Source organism: Lissotriton vulgaris, chromosome 6, assembly GCF_964263255.1.
Source record: "Lissotriton vulgaris chromosome 6, aLisVul1.2, whole genome shotgun sequence".
Classification (NCBI taxonomy): domain Eukaryota; kingdom Metazoa; phylum Chordata; class Amphibia; order Caudata; family Salamandridae; genus Lissotriton; species Lissotriton vulgaris.
Genome location: NC_141694.1, coordinates 727,122,083 through 727,135,919, shown reverse-complemented (window position 1 = coordinate 727,135,919; position 13,837 = coordinate 727,122,083). Strand labels below are relative to the sequence as shown.

The following is a 13,837-nucleotide window of genomic DNA, read 5'->3' as shown; positions in this document are numbered from 1 at the left end:
TTGTGGCCTAGTGCAGCGCGCTCGGGAGACGCACACGCACATCAGTATTAGTCTCGGCCACTGGCTCTCTACACGTTCAGTGGAGCTCTCTCAGGAGCTGGCAGCTTGCCTGGGCTACAAAACGCACCCCTTGCAAGCTCTTTAAGTGTGCAAGCAGGAGAGATCGGAGTGGAGCCTTTGAATGTAATTTTCACATATTAAAATTATAATTGGCAACAAATAAAAATAGTAGATCAATTATTATTAAATGTCCTACTCATAGAAATGACGTACGAATCTGTGGTAGATGTATTTGTGAAGGTATGCATACCTCGAGTTGTAATGACCTGCTAGTAATGACCTACTTATAATGTAATTAAGCATGCCATATTATTGAAGGTTGCATCAGAGTGGCAAGTTTAAATTAAAGAAACCTTTTTGTCTTTGGCATCAAAGTGAATTTTTGCTACTTGATGTGGTCATGCCGGGGAGGCGAATTTTATTTAAATCACTGACTCATCCATATTATCATAAGAAAAATAGAAGTTAGTGTGTGTGTAGTTCCGAAATTACATATTTTCTGAGGGGCGCACTGGTGCTAGGAAGAAGCATGCTACCATCTATGGAAGGATTTATATCGGTAAACATTTGCCCTTAAGGCAATAATTAGTAAACCCTTTATTTATTTCCACAATGCATGCTTTAAATATCATTTTGATATTAATTCGATTATTTATTTCTCAATGGTTGAAATTGAATTTTCTTTATCTGCAGTTACGCTAGAAATAAGGGTGCTTTTCCTTTTTTACTAAGTACCTTTCACCTAATTCAAGATATATGCAATTTCTCTTTGCTCCAAACGTGCAGCTTGCCTTTAGACCTTGCCTACAGCCATTTTTTAATGTATATTATCAGTTTACATGCTGCATTTGTATGACTTACAGTTGTATAAAAGTTTGTTTTCACATTCTTGCATTCCTATTGAATTCCTCATGAAAGATAACTGCCGCTTATTTTGTCGAATTTTGAAAGAGAAAATTCTGTAGTTTCATTTTGAATGGTAAATAGTTTTTAGACTTTAACTGAGGTTGGGACAGTGTTGTGTGTTTACCCTGACTGATTTCTGTCAATTAGAACTATAGGCCCTAGACATAGAGTTAGCCGTAATTATGATAAATTTGGAAAAAAATGATCATTTGATTAGTAATACACAGCTGAAGTCTCTCTTTTGACAGTGGTTGATATATGCGTTGATCGCTGTGTTACTTTACTGTTCTTGTAAAATAGAAACCCGGAGTGATTGACTGGATGTACGATATGTGGCTAATTCCAAACAATAGTGATTTTCAAAGATGTTCTGTTGGCTGACAGGACAATCCACTCAAAACTTGAAACACATTTGTAGAGCTAGGAGGTCCATATATATGGCAGAACTCATTTTTTGCATTTATTTCCATTAACAGGGCAGTTCTGGCATGTTACCGACCTCCATTTGGACCCTTCTTATCACCTGGCCAATGATCACACCAAAGTATGTGCCTCATCCAAAGGGGAAAACGCATCCAGCCCTGGTATTTTTGGGGATTACATGTGTGACTCCCCATACCAGCTCATACTATCTGCCTTCAAGTATATGAAGGATTCCAGACAGCCGGCTTCATTTATGATATGGACTGGGTGAGTAATCTTGTGTGTCTTAATACTACATGTAAGCATATATTGCTTGTGTATGAAATCACGGCAGTTGTATACGTATGTGTCCAGTCCCAGTTCTCTTGTCACATCTGGGCTGGTAAGTTATTGCCTTTCCACATGTTATAGGTTAGATCCATTTGGAATTTGCTTTGTAATCAAGGGATACTCAAAAAACTGTTCTGGTGAACCTAGTACCTCTAAGATTACAGAGCCTATTAAAGGCTTTGTGTTTATAGATGTAGGCCAAAGTTAATTTAATTCAGTTTGGTATGATTAAATATGAGGGTTTCCAGCAGTTTTTATTTGCTTTAATACTTTTTAATATTTTTTTTAATTTCTCGCCATTAAATTAATTCAGGATTTAATTTGTCATGAATGTTCTGGGAGATTCTCAGATGAGGCAAGTAAGATATACTTCTTGGGTTAAGGTTGGTGGTTAATGTAATAGTGAATTGCCGGTCAATTACTGAAATATGCATGTTATTTACATCCTTTACTTGCCCAAACCGTGTGGAGAAACTCATGTTTTAAAACTCGTATTTAATGCTGATAATGTAAAACAATGGGCCGGATTAAGAGTTTTGCACATGAATAGTCTGTCATAAAAATGGCAGGCATTCCATCCACCTTATTACAAGTGCCATAGGATATACTGCACTTGTAATAAGGCGGAGGGAAATTGGTCACATTTCTGACCAAGTAACCCATCTGCTACTTTCTGAATCAGGCCTATAGTCTTTAATCTAGATGCTGCTTCATGGCTTGCTGGATTATGGATGAAGTATATAAACCACAACATAGTTTAACTAGCTTACTGCCTGCTATTCTCTCTGCCAATTGACTACCAACCCTTACAGCAAACATGCCTTTCAATCTTGTACCTACAAGTAATTTAATATAGATTGAGCCCGAAATGATGTGAATGAAATTCTATTGAGTTCCAGTTCTCTACAACTGTACCATGCTGAATCTCTTAACACACAGAAATCATCTTTTTTAATGAGCTATCATTCTCACCGCAGACCGACAACACAATTAGAAATGCATTCTTCCGAATTTGTGTGCTCTGATCAATCTTTTAACTATGGCTGATGCCTTGGAGCATAGTTTAGTTATTTGCACTCGTTGTCGACAGAATAAACAAATGCAACATGATCTACAGTATATGCCCAACCAAATCTATTAGGACTGCTCACCATGCCTTCTATAGGTACAGTACAAATGTTTCTCCGGTATCATGAAAGTAAAAACTCAAGAGCTGACCTCTCAAAAATCTATTTCTCAAGCCAATTTATACTGACGATCTGGGCAGATCATTCATGCTGGTGGCTCTTTGATATAAAATTCCACCTGGCTGGCACCTTGCCTTAAAACTAATTTCAGAAGATTCAGTACTTGCTTGAAAACATCTCTTCTACCACCTATTTGTAATGTCAAGCTAACATTGTCTCAGATAATGTTGAACAGTCTCAACATTTGTACTCCTTGTTCCCACCTCATGCAGACTCTCACTCTCTCACTCGACCTCTTTCTCTCTCTGTCTCTCTCTCTCTCTCTCTCTCTCTCTCTCTCTCTCTCTCTCTCTCTCTATACCTACACCCATATTTTCCCAATTACCCTGCCTCCTCTCTTATATTCTCTCTCATCCATTCTCTCTTTAACTCTTCTTGTGAGCAGCACTTTGACCTAAACTGTAGTGGGTTCAGACCAGACCCATATATTTGAGACTCATATGAGCGAAAAGTGGCAATGTAGATGGCTGATTGTTCTTTTTATTACATTTGTCTATCAATAACAGTTCTGTATGATTTTTGTTACCATAATACCCAGTCTTTCATTTAATGGCTACATGCAAGCTTAATAAATGACTGAATCCTTGATTAGGACGAGCAACGTGGATCTGAAATTCCATAATTTATGGTCAGTATGGCAGGGATACTCTTGGTAATCTGGGATACTGAGAATTCAAAGACAGTGGCACAGATAGTTATCAATAGCGTACATCCTTGAATTTAAATGGCACCAGCATGATTAGGGGCTACTAATGGGCTCAAAAATATCTGTTTTTCTTTTCAGGGATAGTCCACCGCATGTTCCAGTGCAAGAACTCTCTACGGAGATAGTTATTGAAGTCATAGCCAACATGACTGCAACAATTCATGAGCACTTCCCCGATCTTCAGGTTTTTCCTGCATTGGGCAACCATGACTACTGGCCACAGGTACTATAATTTCACTTACCAATATTTTAAGATTTCCTAGTAATGTAAACTGATTTAAAGAGGATCTGCACTACTTCCAAAACAAGTAAATATGTTATAGGTACCAAGGGAAACATTGAAATCAAGCAGTGTACTATTTCCACAGAGTTTGGTGTAATTGGACAGACCCACCTTGCCAGTTGGCAAGGAAGGGTGGGACTTTCCATCTGTGTGCATTGACAAATACCTTCTCCTGCATGTTTTCCTTAATGGAATAACTTAGAAACCAAGTTGTTTTGAGAAGTTTTTTCTCTTTCATGACTTATCTGATAACACAATGTTAAGCCAAACACATGTTTTTAATCTGGTAGAAAAGAAGTGAACACTCAAGAGAAACTTTGCTACTGTTTTGGGATTCCTTACATCCCTTCTTATCTTACTCTTCCCCTGTGATGGAAAACTCTCTATGGGAAAGTATAGAGAAAAGTAAAACAGTGTGAAAAAATATATATTTTAATGTTCAATATTTATGTAAATTAATTTAATAAACGTATTTTATATGTAGAACAAAATAAAAAAAAATCATTAGGCACTATTTACTATATTTTTAATTACATATTAAATTACTTTAAATATATTAAATGGAATAAAAATAATTCTTCTGATTTCTAATTAAAACAATTCCCACCAAAAGCAAAAAAAGGTGTCTATTCATAGTAATTATAAGTAATGTATAGAATTTATTAAAAGTAATTTAATTATATTTTATTAAAAATGTGACATCAAATTTTAAATTAAATATTTTAAAATGAAGTAATATATTTTAGATTTAAATAGTTTTCTAACATTAAATTAAATTTAGATATATTTTTTAATAAATTAATTTGATTTAACATTATTTCCTATGTGCTTTTTGTTTAAGTCCTTACATCCACTTGTGTCTATGGTAGGGTATTGAAGTATCCTACCATTGACCCTGTTTGGTCCTCGACTTACTCCAACTCTTAGCTGGAGAACATTTACTACTGTTTTTGGTCTTTTTTAGCTGCAGTAACTTTAGCTGTGCCTTTTGAGAATAACGACGTTTAGTGTACTGTTTAGTGAGTGGGTGCACATCCCTTTCTATGCAGCATTTTAACCCTCCCTTAACTCCTTTTTACTTCTCCCTAAACCCCATCTATTATGTAATAAGTATGCCATATTTTTCGACTACTCCCTCTAACCCCTCCAACATTTATAAGTAGTATATTTAGATGTGTGAGGAACTCCCCCATGGAAAAGGTAGGAGAGGAGAAGGTGGAGATTTACTCTTGTAGGTATGTGAATAGCATTTTGTAGTTCTCTAGTAGTACTGGTGTAGTACTTCCAAAACATACTATAAAATGAAGCTTGTGAATAGGCCCTGGTTCAGGCACGTTCCTATACCTATTACTCACAAACCTCATGGACTTAGAATGCCCCAAACCTATCAAATGAGATTAATCAGAGGACTTTATCATCCAATGTTATGGTCAGACACATTTTAAACTTACCGCGGCCAGACTAAAAACAAGCCAAAAAGAACACAAGAAAGAGTTCCGCATTCCACACTAGCCCTAGCTATTAACTCAATGTTAACAACATTTAAAGCTTGTTTAAAGGTAAACTATACATTTAACAAATACAATTAAGCAATCCAATCTGATCTTGACAAGATATCTCAGCTTAAAATGATAAGATTTTCACAGTCATAGTGATGAAAGACATACCTATGGACTAGAATAGAGACTGCTAATTTCTCGCCGGAGTCTTGGGCACCCAAAGGGCATCTTACAAATTAAAGATTTATTTGGTTAGGACAACTACCCCTTGCCCTTTCTACTCTAGCTCAAATATACAACCTTTCAGTGCTCAACTTATATACATTTCTAATGTTAAAAGTCAAATTATCCAACATTCACAGGCCTGCTTATACCTCCCTCCAAAGCTGCTTAGTCTGTTGGCTTAGGCATGGTCACATTGCCTCCAAAAACTATAGGACACTCTCTAGCCCTCCCACTCCCCCTTCACAACAGTCCCATCTTGCCAGTAAACGGGCCAAACATTTTGATTCTGATACAATAGCTCATATTTCAGAGGGAAGTTGGCATAACATCAATTAACTAGCCATGAGAAACAACATTTTTCCAAAATTTCTCCTGCTATTTTCCGAGCAAAATACTTTGCTATGAATCTTCTACGCTGGACACCAACTAAGCTACATAAATTAAAGCTTTGTGATGATTACAAATGTAATGTATTTTATCATTGTTGACTTCTCAGACTCTATAGGACCATGCCCAATCTTTATTGACAGCAATGTTCAATACTTCAATAGTTCTAGATTACACCACTGTAACATTAGGCCCAGGGGCATCTAAAGATATGATTAATCTACGCAGTACTGATATTGTTCTTATGGATCTGGTCCTAACGATTGCTGTAATGGGCATTTTATCAGAATGGAAGTTGTTTTACCACATTTCTTATCACATATGGTGGGCGTGGTTCTCTTTCCTAAGAAGTGCTCACAGCTCACATTCAAACAACTTTATCTTCCCACAGATTTCTTCTGTAATTTGTTTTTTTTTTTACTCGTTTGCTGCTCTTGAGGGAAACTGATGGCCATATAGCCTACACCTTTGCATTAGCTCCTATGTTCCGTATGGGGTTTTGCTGAGCACTCCCCACTCACCTTGTTCCTCCTTCTTTTCCCACCTCACTTTTCTACATGTATTAGTTGTTTCACACAGTTGGTTGCTACACCTTGCGTAGATCGTACTACATGAAGCCATCGCTGTACATGAATGCAACCTTTTTCCTCATTCAGCGACGCATAGATATTCTAAAGGACATTATCAAAGGAACAGAATTGTTATTCCCTATTGGTATAAGATTTTTTTTAAATATGTTTTTTGACTATTACATTGACTATCAATAACATGCTTCTGTGCACTAATACCAATTATCTGCCCTTATATGACTTTGTTGCTCGTGCATGACTTTCACCATCTGTGTTATAATAAGTTGGGGTGTAACATGCTAAGTTTGTACTCTTATAATGATCTATGGTTTGTATTGCAACGAGTTCCATTATACTGTATTGTGTACTGCATGTGGCACGGTCTATGCATCCTTGAACTATCTTATGATAATTTAAATGCCAATGAAAAACTTTGGAACATAAAAAAAAGATTTTCACAGTCATAGTAATCCTTGGGTGCTTTATGATCTGCTATCCAAACAAACCATCATAAACTGGTTAGAAGATGGAGGTCTGCCTAGTCTGCTACAGTTTAATTTGCCCTTACTGCAACTAGGAAAGACTACAACAACAATAGTGTTGCCAATAGCCAGCTTTCTAAAGGAAATAAGCCCAAGAATCTACCATATTGTAACAGTCAACACCAAACCTCAAACTGTGCCTAATCATGTTAAGTAGTTAAATGCATTCAATGATCTCCTCTTTAGGAATGACCATAAACTGAAAATCGACCTTAAAACTCCCCAGAACATAAGTTCATTGAGTTCCTTTGGTCTATCGAGGAAAGGAATCAAGAGAATACAATTGTATTTCAAACTAGCTTACCCGTCGCGCGTTGCTGCGAACTCAGAAGAAAGGAAATTCAAGGAAACTCGTTATGATAACATTCAATTTACATTGTGTCATTTTTATTGAAACTTATTCATTTTAATATGGAAAACATTTGAAAGTGTGGCTTGAGCAGTGCGAACTCGATCAGCTTCCAATCTTGATTCTCGTTGCTCTCCTCTTTCATTCGAGTGGGCTTGAGCAGTGCGTAATTGATCGGTTTCCAATCTTGATTCTCGTAGCTCTCCTGTTTCATTCGAGCGGGCTTGAGCAGTGCGTAATCGATCTGTTTCCAATCTTGATTCTCGTTGCTCGTACGCTTGAGAAGAACGGGCTTGAGCACTGCGTAGTCGATCGGCTTCTAATCTTGCTTCCCGTTGCTCGTCTGTTTCTGAAGCTTGTAATGCCTTTTTCTTTCGTGCTTCATATGTAGATCGACCAATCGATTTCCGTTTGGGGGGCATAACTGTCGACGATGCTCGTAAATTCTCTGACAATTTCAGTATTCGAAAGATTATGAGGGCCCTGGGGGCCGATATTTAAAAAAAAATTATGCCAGAAACCTTTGCGAGTGTGTACTCAACAACTTCCCAAAGTTTCATGGCGATCGGATGAATGGTGTAGTAATGCATAAAGGACAAACGGACAGACAAACATACATTCGTTTTTATATATATAGATAAAGAATAGTTAATTGAGCTCTACATCAATGGCTTTTCACCAAAGCACTTCTTTATGGTAAAATCTTGAGGTGTGATATACACCTTCCTTAAGCACTCATATTGATAATTCCCAAAAAAGCTTGTTCCATACTTCAATCCGTAAAAAACACAAACACTAAAACCATTTGTTAATCCGAAAGATTTCAGCTCATTGATGCAATTCTTAGCAATCTATCAACTTGACCTGCAAAAACGCTGCCCTAATTTGACCTCACAAAGTACTTTGGAACCCCTAGAATGATAGAGTTGACCACATGAACCATTTGCTAAAAGAGTTCCATTGTACTCCTCTTCAAGCCAGAATTACTTGCACACTGGCTTGCATCATTTTGAATGTGCTCCATCTGCAGCATCCTCTATATCTCAATCTTCATTTGAAAATCTCAGGAAGAAAGAAAATCGTAGAAGTCAAGACAACTTTACACCGGAATTGAGGAAATTAATTTCCCACCATGCTGCATCACAAGCATCCCAAGCAGCAACCTCTGTCCAGCGACATCTAGATGATCTTTTTTCAGTTTCGAAAAATACTGAAAAAAACTCCTGCTTAGAACATTTTAAGTAATCATGCACAGCAATTAGCATTTATTTTCCAGCGGTGAATGACTTCTCTCCCTAGCTGCTTTCATGAGGCAATTATTCTAACTATTTCTGTATTTTTCAGTCTTTTCTCCCCTAAACCCCTTTCCTCCTCCCTGGTTACCTACAATTCCGGTTTCTTAAAATGTTCACAATCTATCTGCAAAGAGACATTAGGGGCCCGATTCACAGAACTAACTTAAGACAAAATCCTAAACTTACTACCATTTTGGTATTCACAGAAGGCAATTACTCATTTTGGTATTCACAGAAGGCACTTACTCATTTTGGTATTCACAGAAGTTAGTAGTCTTAACTTTAGGACTCCTAAAAGCCTTCTGTGAATACCGAAAGTCTTAAAATTTGGATTTTTCTCAATTTAGTAGTAGTAAAGTTAGGACTCCTAACTTTAGGACTCCTAAATGCCTTCTGCGAATACCAAAAGTCTTAAAATTAGGATTTTTCTCAGTTTAGTAGTAGTAAAGTTAGGACTCCTAACTTTAGGACTCCTAAATGCCTTCTATGAATACCGAAAGTCTTAAAATTAGGACTTATCTCAGTTTACTAGTAGTAAAGTTAGGAATCCTAACTTTAGGACTCCTAAACTGAGAAAAATCCTAACTTTAAGACTTTCGGTATTCACAGAAGGCATTTAGGAGTCGTAAAGTTAGGACTACTAACTTCTGTGAATACTGAAATGAGTAAGTGACTTCTGTGAATACCAAAATGAGTAAGTGCCTTCTGTGAATACCAAAATGGTAGTAAGTTTAGGATTTTGCCTTAAGTTAGTTCTGTGAATCGGGCCCTAGGTTTTCTGTGGTTAGTATGTAAAGCACATAAATACCTGTATTGATTAAAACCGTTAGTTGTTTGCATGTTCATTGCTCTTGTCTTGGCTGCCTTATTTCCCTTTGATACCGCTGCATTATCCACTGCCATCTGTAATGTCTTCTCTTCTATTACATATCCCTCCTTTACAACAGCGTTCACAACAGCTAACTAGTGTTAAACGTGGTATTCTATAAAGATGACAAGTTCATATCAGACAAACCTGATCAATCCGTCAGGGTTAGTCTACTAAATATCTTCAGTCTGAATGGTTTTTGTACCCTTTGTCAGAGTGAGCTAAACACAATTTTCTTACAGCCATCAGAAATGTTTGTATCAGATCATATAATGGTTTGTATGATATAAGCATGCATGGTTAAACCATGCATGCCTCTACCACGCAGCCTAAACCAGGGGTGGGTCTTAACCACGCATTTGTTTACTACACATGCCTTTACCAGGAAATATTGTGGTCTAGGCATAAATGGTAAAGTGGTGTGTGTGGTTATGCTCACCACATCCCCGTACACCCCCTCCCCCTGCAATGTTCCTTTAATTACTCCAACCCCTTCCACTGCCCTAAAACCTACCCCAACCCCCAGTCCTAAAAACTATCCCATCTACCCATTCCCCTCCCCTAGGCTTAAGACCCTGCCCCTTTACGTATGCTACCCCCTGCCCCAACACTGTCTATTAAACTATCCCACCCCTTAGACTGCCCTAAAACGTACCCTGCCCCCCCCAGCTCTAAAAACAACTCCATCTACCCATTCACCTCCCACTGCCCTAAGGCCTAAAACCCAGCCCCTCTATGTACGCTACCCCCACCACAGCACTGTCTCTTAAATACCCCCACCCAATACACTGCCCTAAAACTTAACTCCGACCACCCCAGCCCTAAAAACTACCTCATCTTGCCATTCCCCTCCCACTGTCCTAAGGCCTACAACCCTACCCCTTTACATACACTACTTCGCCATGTAACTACCTCAACCCCTTCCACTGACCTAAAACCTACTCCGCCCCAGCCCTCAAAAACTACCCCATTCACCCATTCCCCCAAGCCCTACATTACAAACGCCCTACATGCCCTCCGCCCTGCCCCAGCCCTAAAACCTTAACTACTCCCCAAACCTAGCCCTTAAAGCTACCTGATTCCCTCTCCTCCCAGAAAGTGATCATCAGACCTGGCTCCAGCCCCACTTATCTGTCCAAGTCCCCTCACCGTCCTGACGCTCCTGTTCAATCTCCCAGCTCATCCCGAACACTAGAGCCCATTTGCAGAAGTACACATATGTGTGGTTTAGGCAAATGCGTTGTTCAGGCAAGCGTCGTTCTGGATGTTTCCACATATAATGTGTGTTTAGCTCCTAAGTATGTTGTATTTTCCATTGAATCAGATAACATTAAATGGCACTGGTTAACGGCAAATAGATTGTGGGTGCTGTTTGGATTTCACATAATTATGGTAACAAATGTGCATAAGCTGGAATCTATGATATGCTTTCCGCCCAGACCAAGCTAAGTTACAACATTGTCAAGAACTGCTTTCTTGTGGGGTCAAAATATAGGTAAAGCATTAGTTGTGTTTTTGAAGCACTATATCTTCTCACTTTCTCACCAATACCCTGTTCTGATTGTGTGCCTTGGATGGTAGCTCAACCCAGTTTCTTGGATGGTAGCTCAACCCAGTTTCTTGGATGGACCATTCTCAGTGGGCTTTCAGAGACTGAATGCCCTCATGCACCTGAAGGAAAATGGCTGCCGTTGGATATACATGTTTCTCTCCCAAAAAGGATAATAACCTGCCTTGAATCATATTGTTGATGTTTTCCACATAAGATATGCATAAAGAGAGTTTGGGCAAATTGGCAGATAATAAGATTATCTTGTGTGGCTATTTGTTGCTCATTTTGCCATCACTCTGAGGGGCACTGCTTGGGTTACACACAGGTAATGCTGATTATACTGAGTTGTCATTTTCCTCTTCCCACTCCTTACATTAAAGGTCCTATTACAAGGTCCCATTTACCTCCTCCATTAACTCTGCTCCCTGAGTTAAAGATACACAAGTATCAGTAACTGTGGGGGATAGGAGTGAGGTGAACAGGGATTAGAAGAGGGACCCCGAGGATCCCCTGATAAATTAAGAATTTCTGAAGGAATCCCTCATTCCAGTCCCGATGTCCCGATTCCCCTGGTAACTCCACATTTTCCTTTGGACCATGAGACTCCAGATGCTGATCTGCGTTGTTGCTGTATATTTTGTCATTCTGGCTCACCCACTAAATCTTAGTACTAAGTACTATAAATCAGGATTTGGTTAATTTGTTATCTTTAAGAGGGAGAGTGAAGTTCAGGAAATAGTTAAATAAACTACTACTTTAAATATACTAAAATATTTAGCTCTTATTTGACATGAGGAGAAATACCTAACGTTTGTCATAGAATCTTCAATTGTAATCCCAAAGTAGTATCACAACTATAGATGTTCGACTGAGGGAGAAGGCTAAAGAGTGTGGTTGCGCTCCGCGAATGGCCCAAAATAAATAATGGTCATATTATTGAGTCACCTATTCAACAAATAGTTTAAACGTATCTCGCAGATGTTTAATGCTTACGATTTCTAAAACTCTTGACAAAGTACGAAAAACACTGCTCCCTCAGCATTGCTAAATATATTATTCAAAATACTTTGCTGCATCAGCCAACAAAATTGTATCCAATGTCTAGAGACCTAGAGACGGTTGCCTCGCGAGGCAGATTCAGCATCAGTGTTTAAACATGTAATTATGCCTTGGCAACAAGGGTTTACATGTGTTTTTTATTTTCCATTTTGTTTGCATTTGGAAATATTGTGCTGGGACAGAATTATCCCAGATCTGGCAGAGGGTGACGGTCGTAGAATTCACCAGACAGCACCCGAGTAGGGTTTTAAGGGTGATGTCTCAGAAATGACTGGCCCTCAGCCATCTGTCCAATAAATCTTATGTATATGAATCATGTTTTGTCACCTGAATTACTTCCTAGTGAAGTAAGGCGAAATAAATAAGATGGAAACTCTGTAAATACCACTATAGCAGTGAATTCCTATAACAAATAGGTTTTTAGGATTTTATCAAGTGGAAATGAGTTAGAAAAGCACCAGTTTGTGAGAGGAAGCTAATTTAGGAGTTTAGACACCCTCAAATGGTACTTGCCCCCTGAACAAGGAGACTGGGATTGGCTGCATGGGGGTGGCTAAAGGTGGCTGCTATGTTGCATACCTGAAGCATAATGTTCCAATACTGACTATTGGAAATGTGATAAAGTTGCTATATGACACAACATGCTGCACTTGGTGCTTCTTATTTCCCAGTGCTATGGTTTTAAAAGAGCTGTGCATAGCAAATATTTCTTAAGAACAGAGGCTTTCTCAAAAATTCACCCAAATATAAAGCACACAGATACTGTTGTGCGTAATCTGCATATGAAGGGCTTTCAAGGTAAAGAATCTTGATTGTCTGAAAGAGCGTAATTACATAAATATTGGAAATCAGCCAATTCCAACAAGAGATAAACGATTCTGATATTAATTTCAACTCAATTAGCTGCCAAAATGTTATAGTAATTTCTCTGCCGGCCTAATTAAATCACTAGAAGTGTGGTCTTGATAAAGAGAATAATGAACTCTTATAACCTCTTATCGGTCTTGTGTCAAGAAAGTTGCCACACTAAGGGCACAATTTGGATCTAGGTGGACGGGTTACTCTCTCACAGCGGTGACGGATATCCCGTTGGACGAAATATAAATCCCATAGGATCAAATGGAATTTATATTTCGGTGGACAGGATATCCGTCATCATTGTGACAGAGTAACCCATCCGCCTAGATCTAAATCAGGCCATGAGTTCTGCAGAAAGGGACTTCAAACCACGCAATTAAAGCCATGATACAGACTGAGTCTGATACTCTTTATAAACCATTTCAGTTGGGACAGGAAATTCTTATCTGAGGTGTTGTAAACTCCAAAATGTGTTTGAAATGAGATGTCATGAATAGGCCGGGGCGGTAAATTCTATTCCGATCGTGGAATTTGGGTAAATTTGTGTTCCGCGGAGAATGCAGAATTGCCAAAAATGCCACGATCCGCTGCTTCGCGCAATTTTTTGCTTGTTTGCGCTTTCAAAATGAGCGTTCGCAAACAGGAAAAAAGCATTGCGAATGGGCAGAACAAGCAATTC

The 13,837-nt window shown here is 38.5% G+C and overlaps 1 protein-coding gene across 1 annotated transcript in view; it reads left to right on the top strand.

Annotated features, from left to right (window-relative positions):
• Positions 1-13,837, top strand: part of SMPDL3A (sphingomyelin phosphodiesterase acid like 3A) — a 201,189-nt gene that overhangs the window by 59,489 nt on the left and 127,863 nt on the right. The window contains exons 2-3 of the mRNA XM_086926715.1: positions 1,443-1,656; positions 3,751-3,895. Of these exons, the coding sequence (XP_086782841.1) occupies positions 1,443-1,656; positions 3,751-3,895 (359 nt within the window). The remainder of the gene's footprint in view (positions 1-1,442; positions 1,657-3,750; positions 3,896-13,837) is intronic.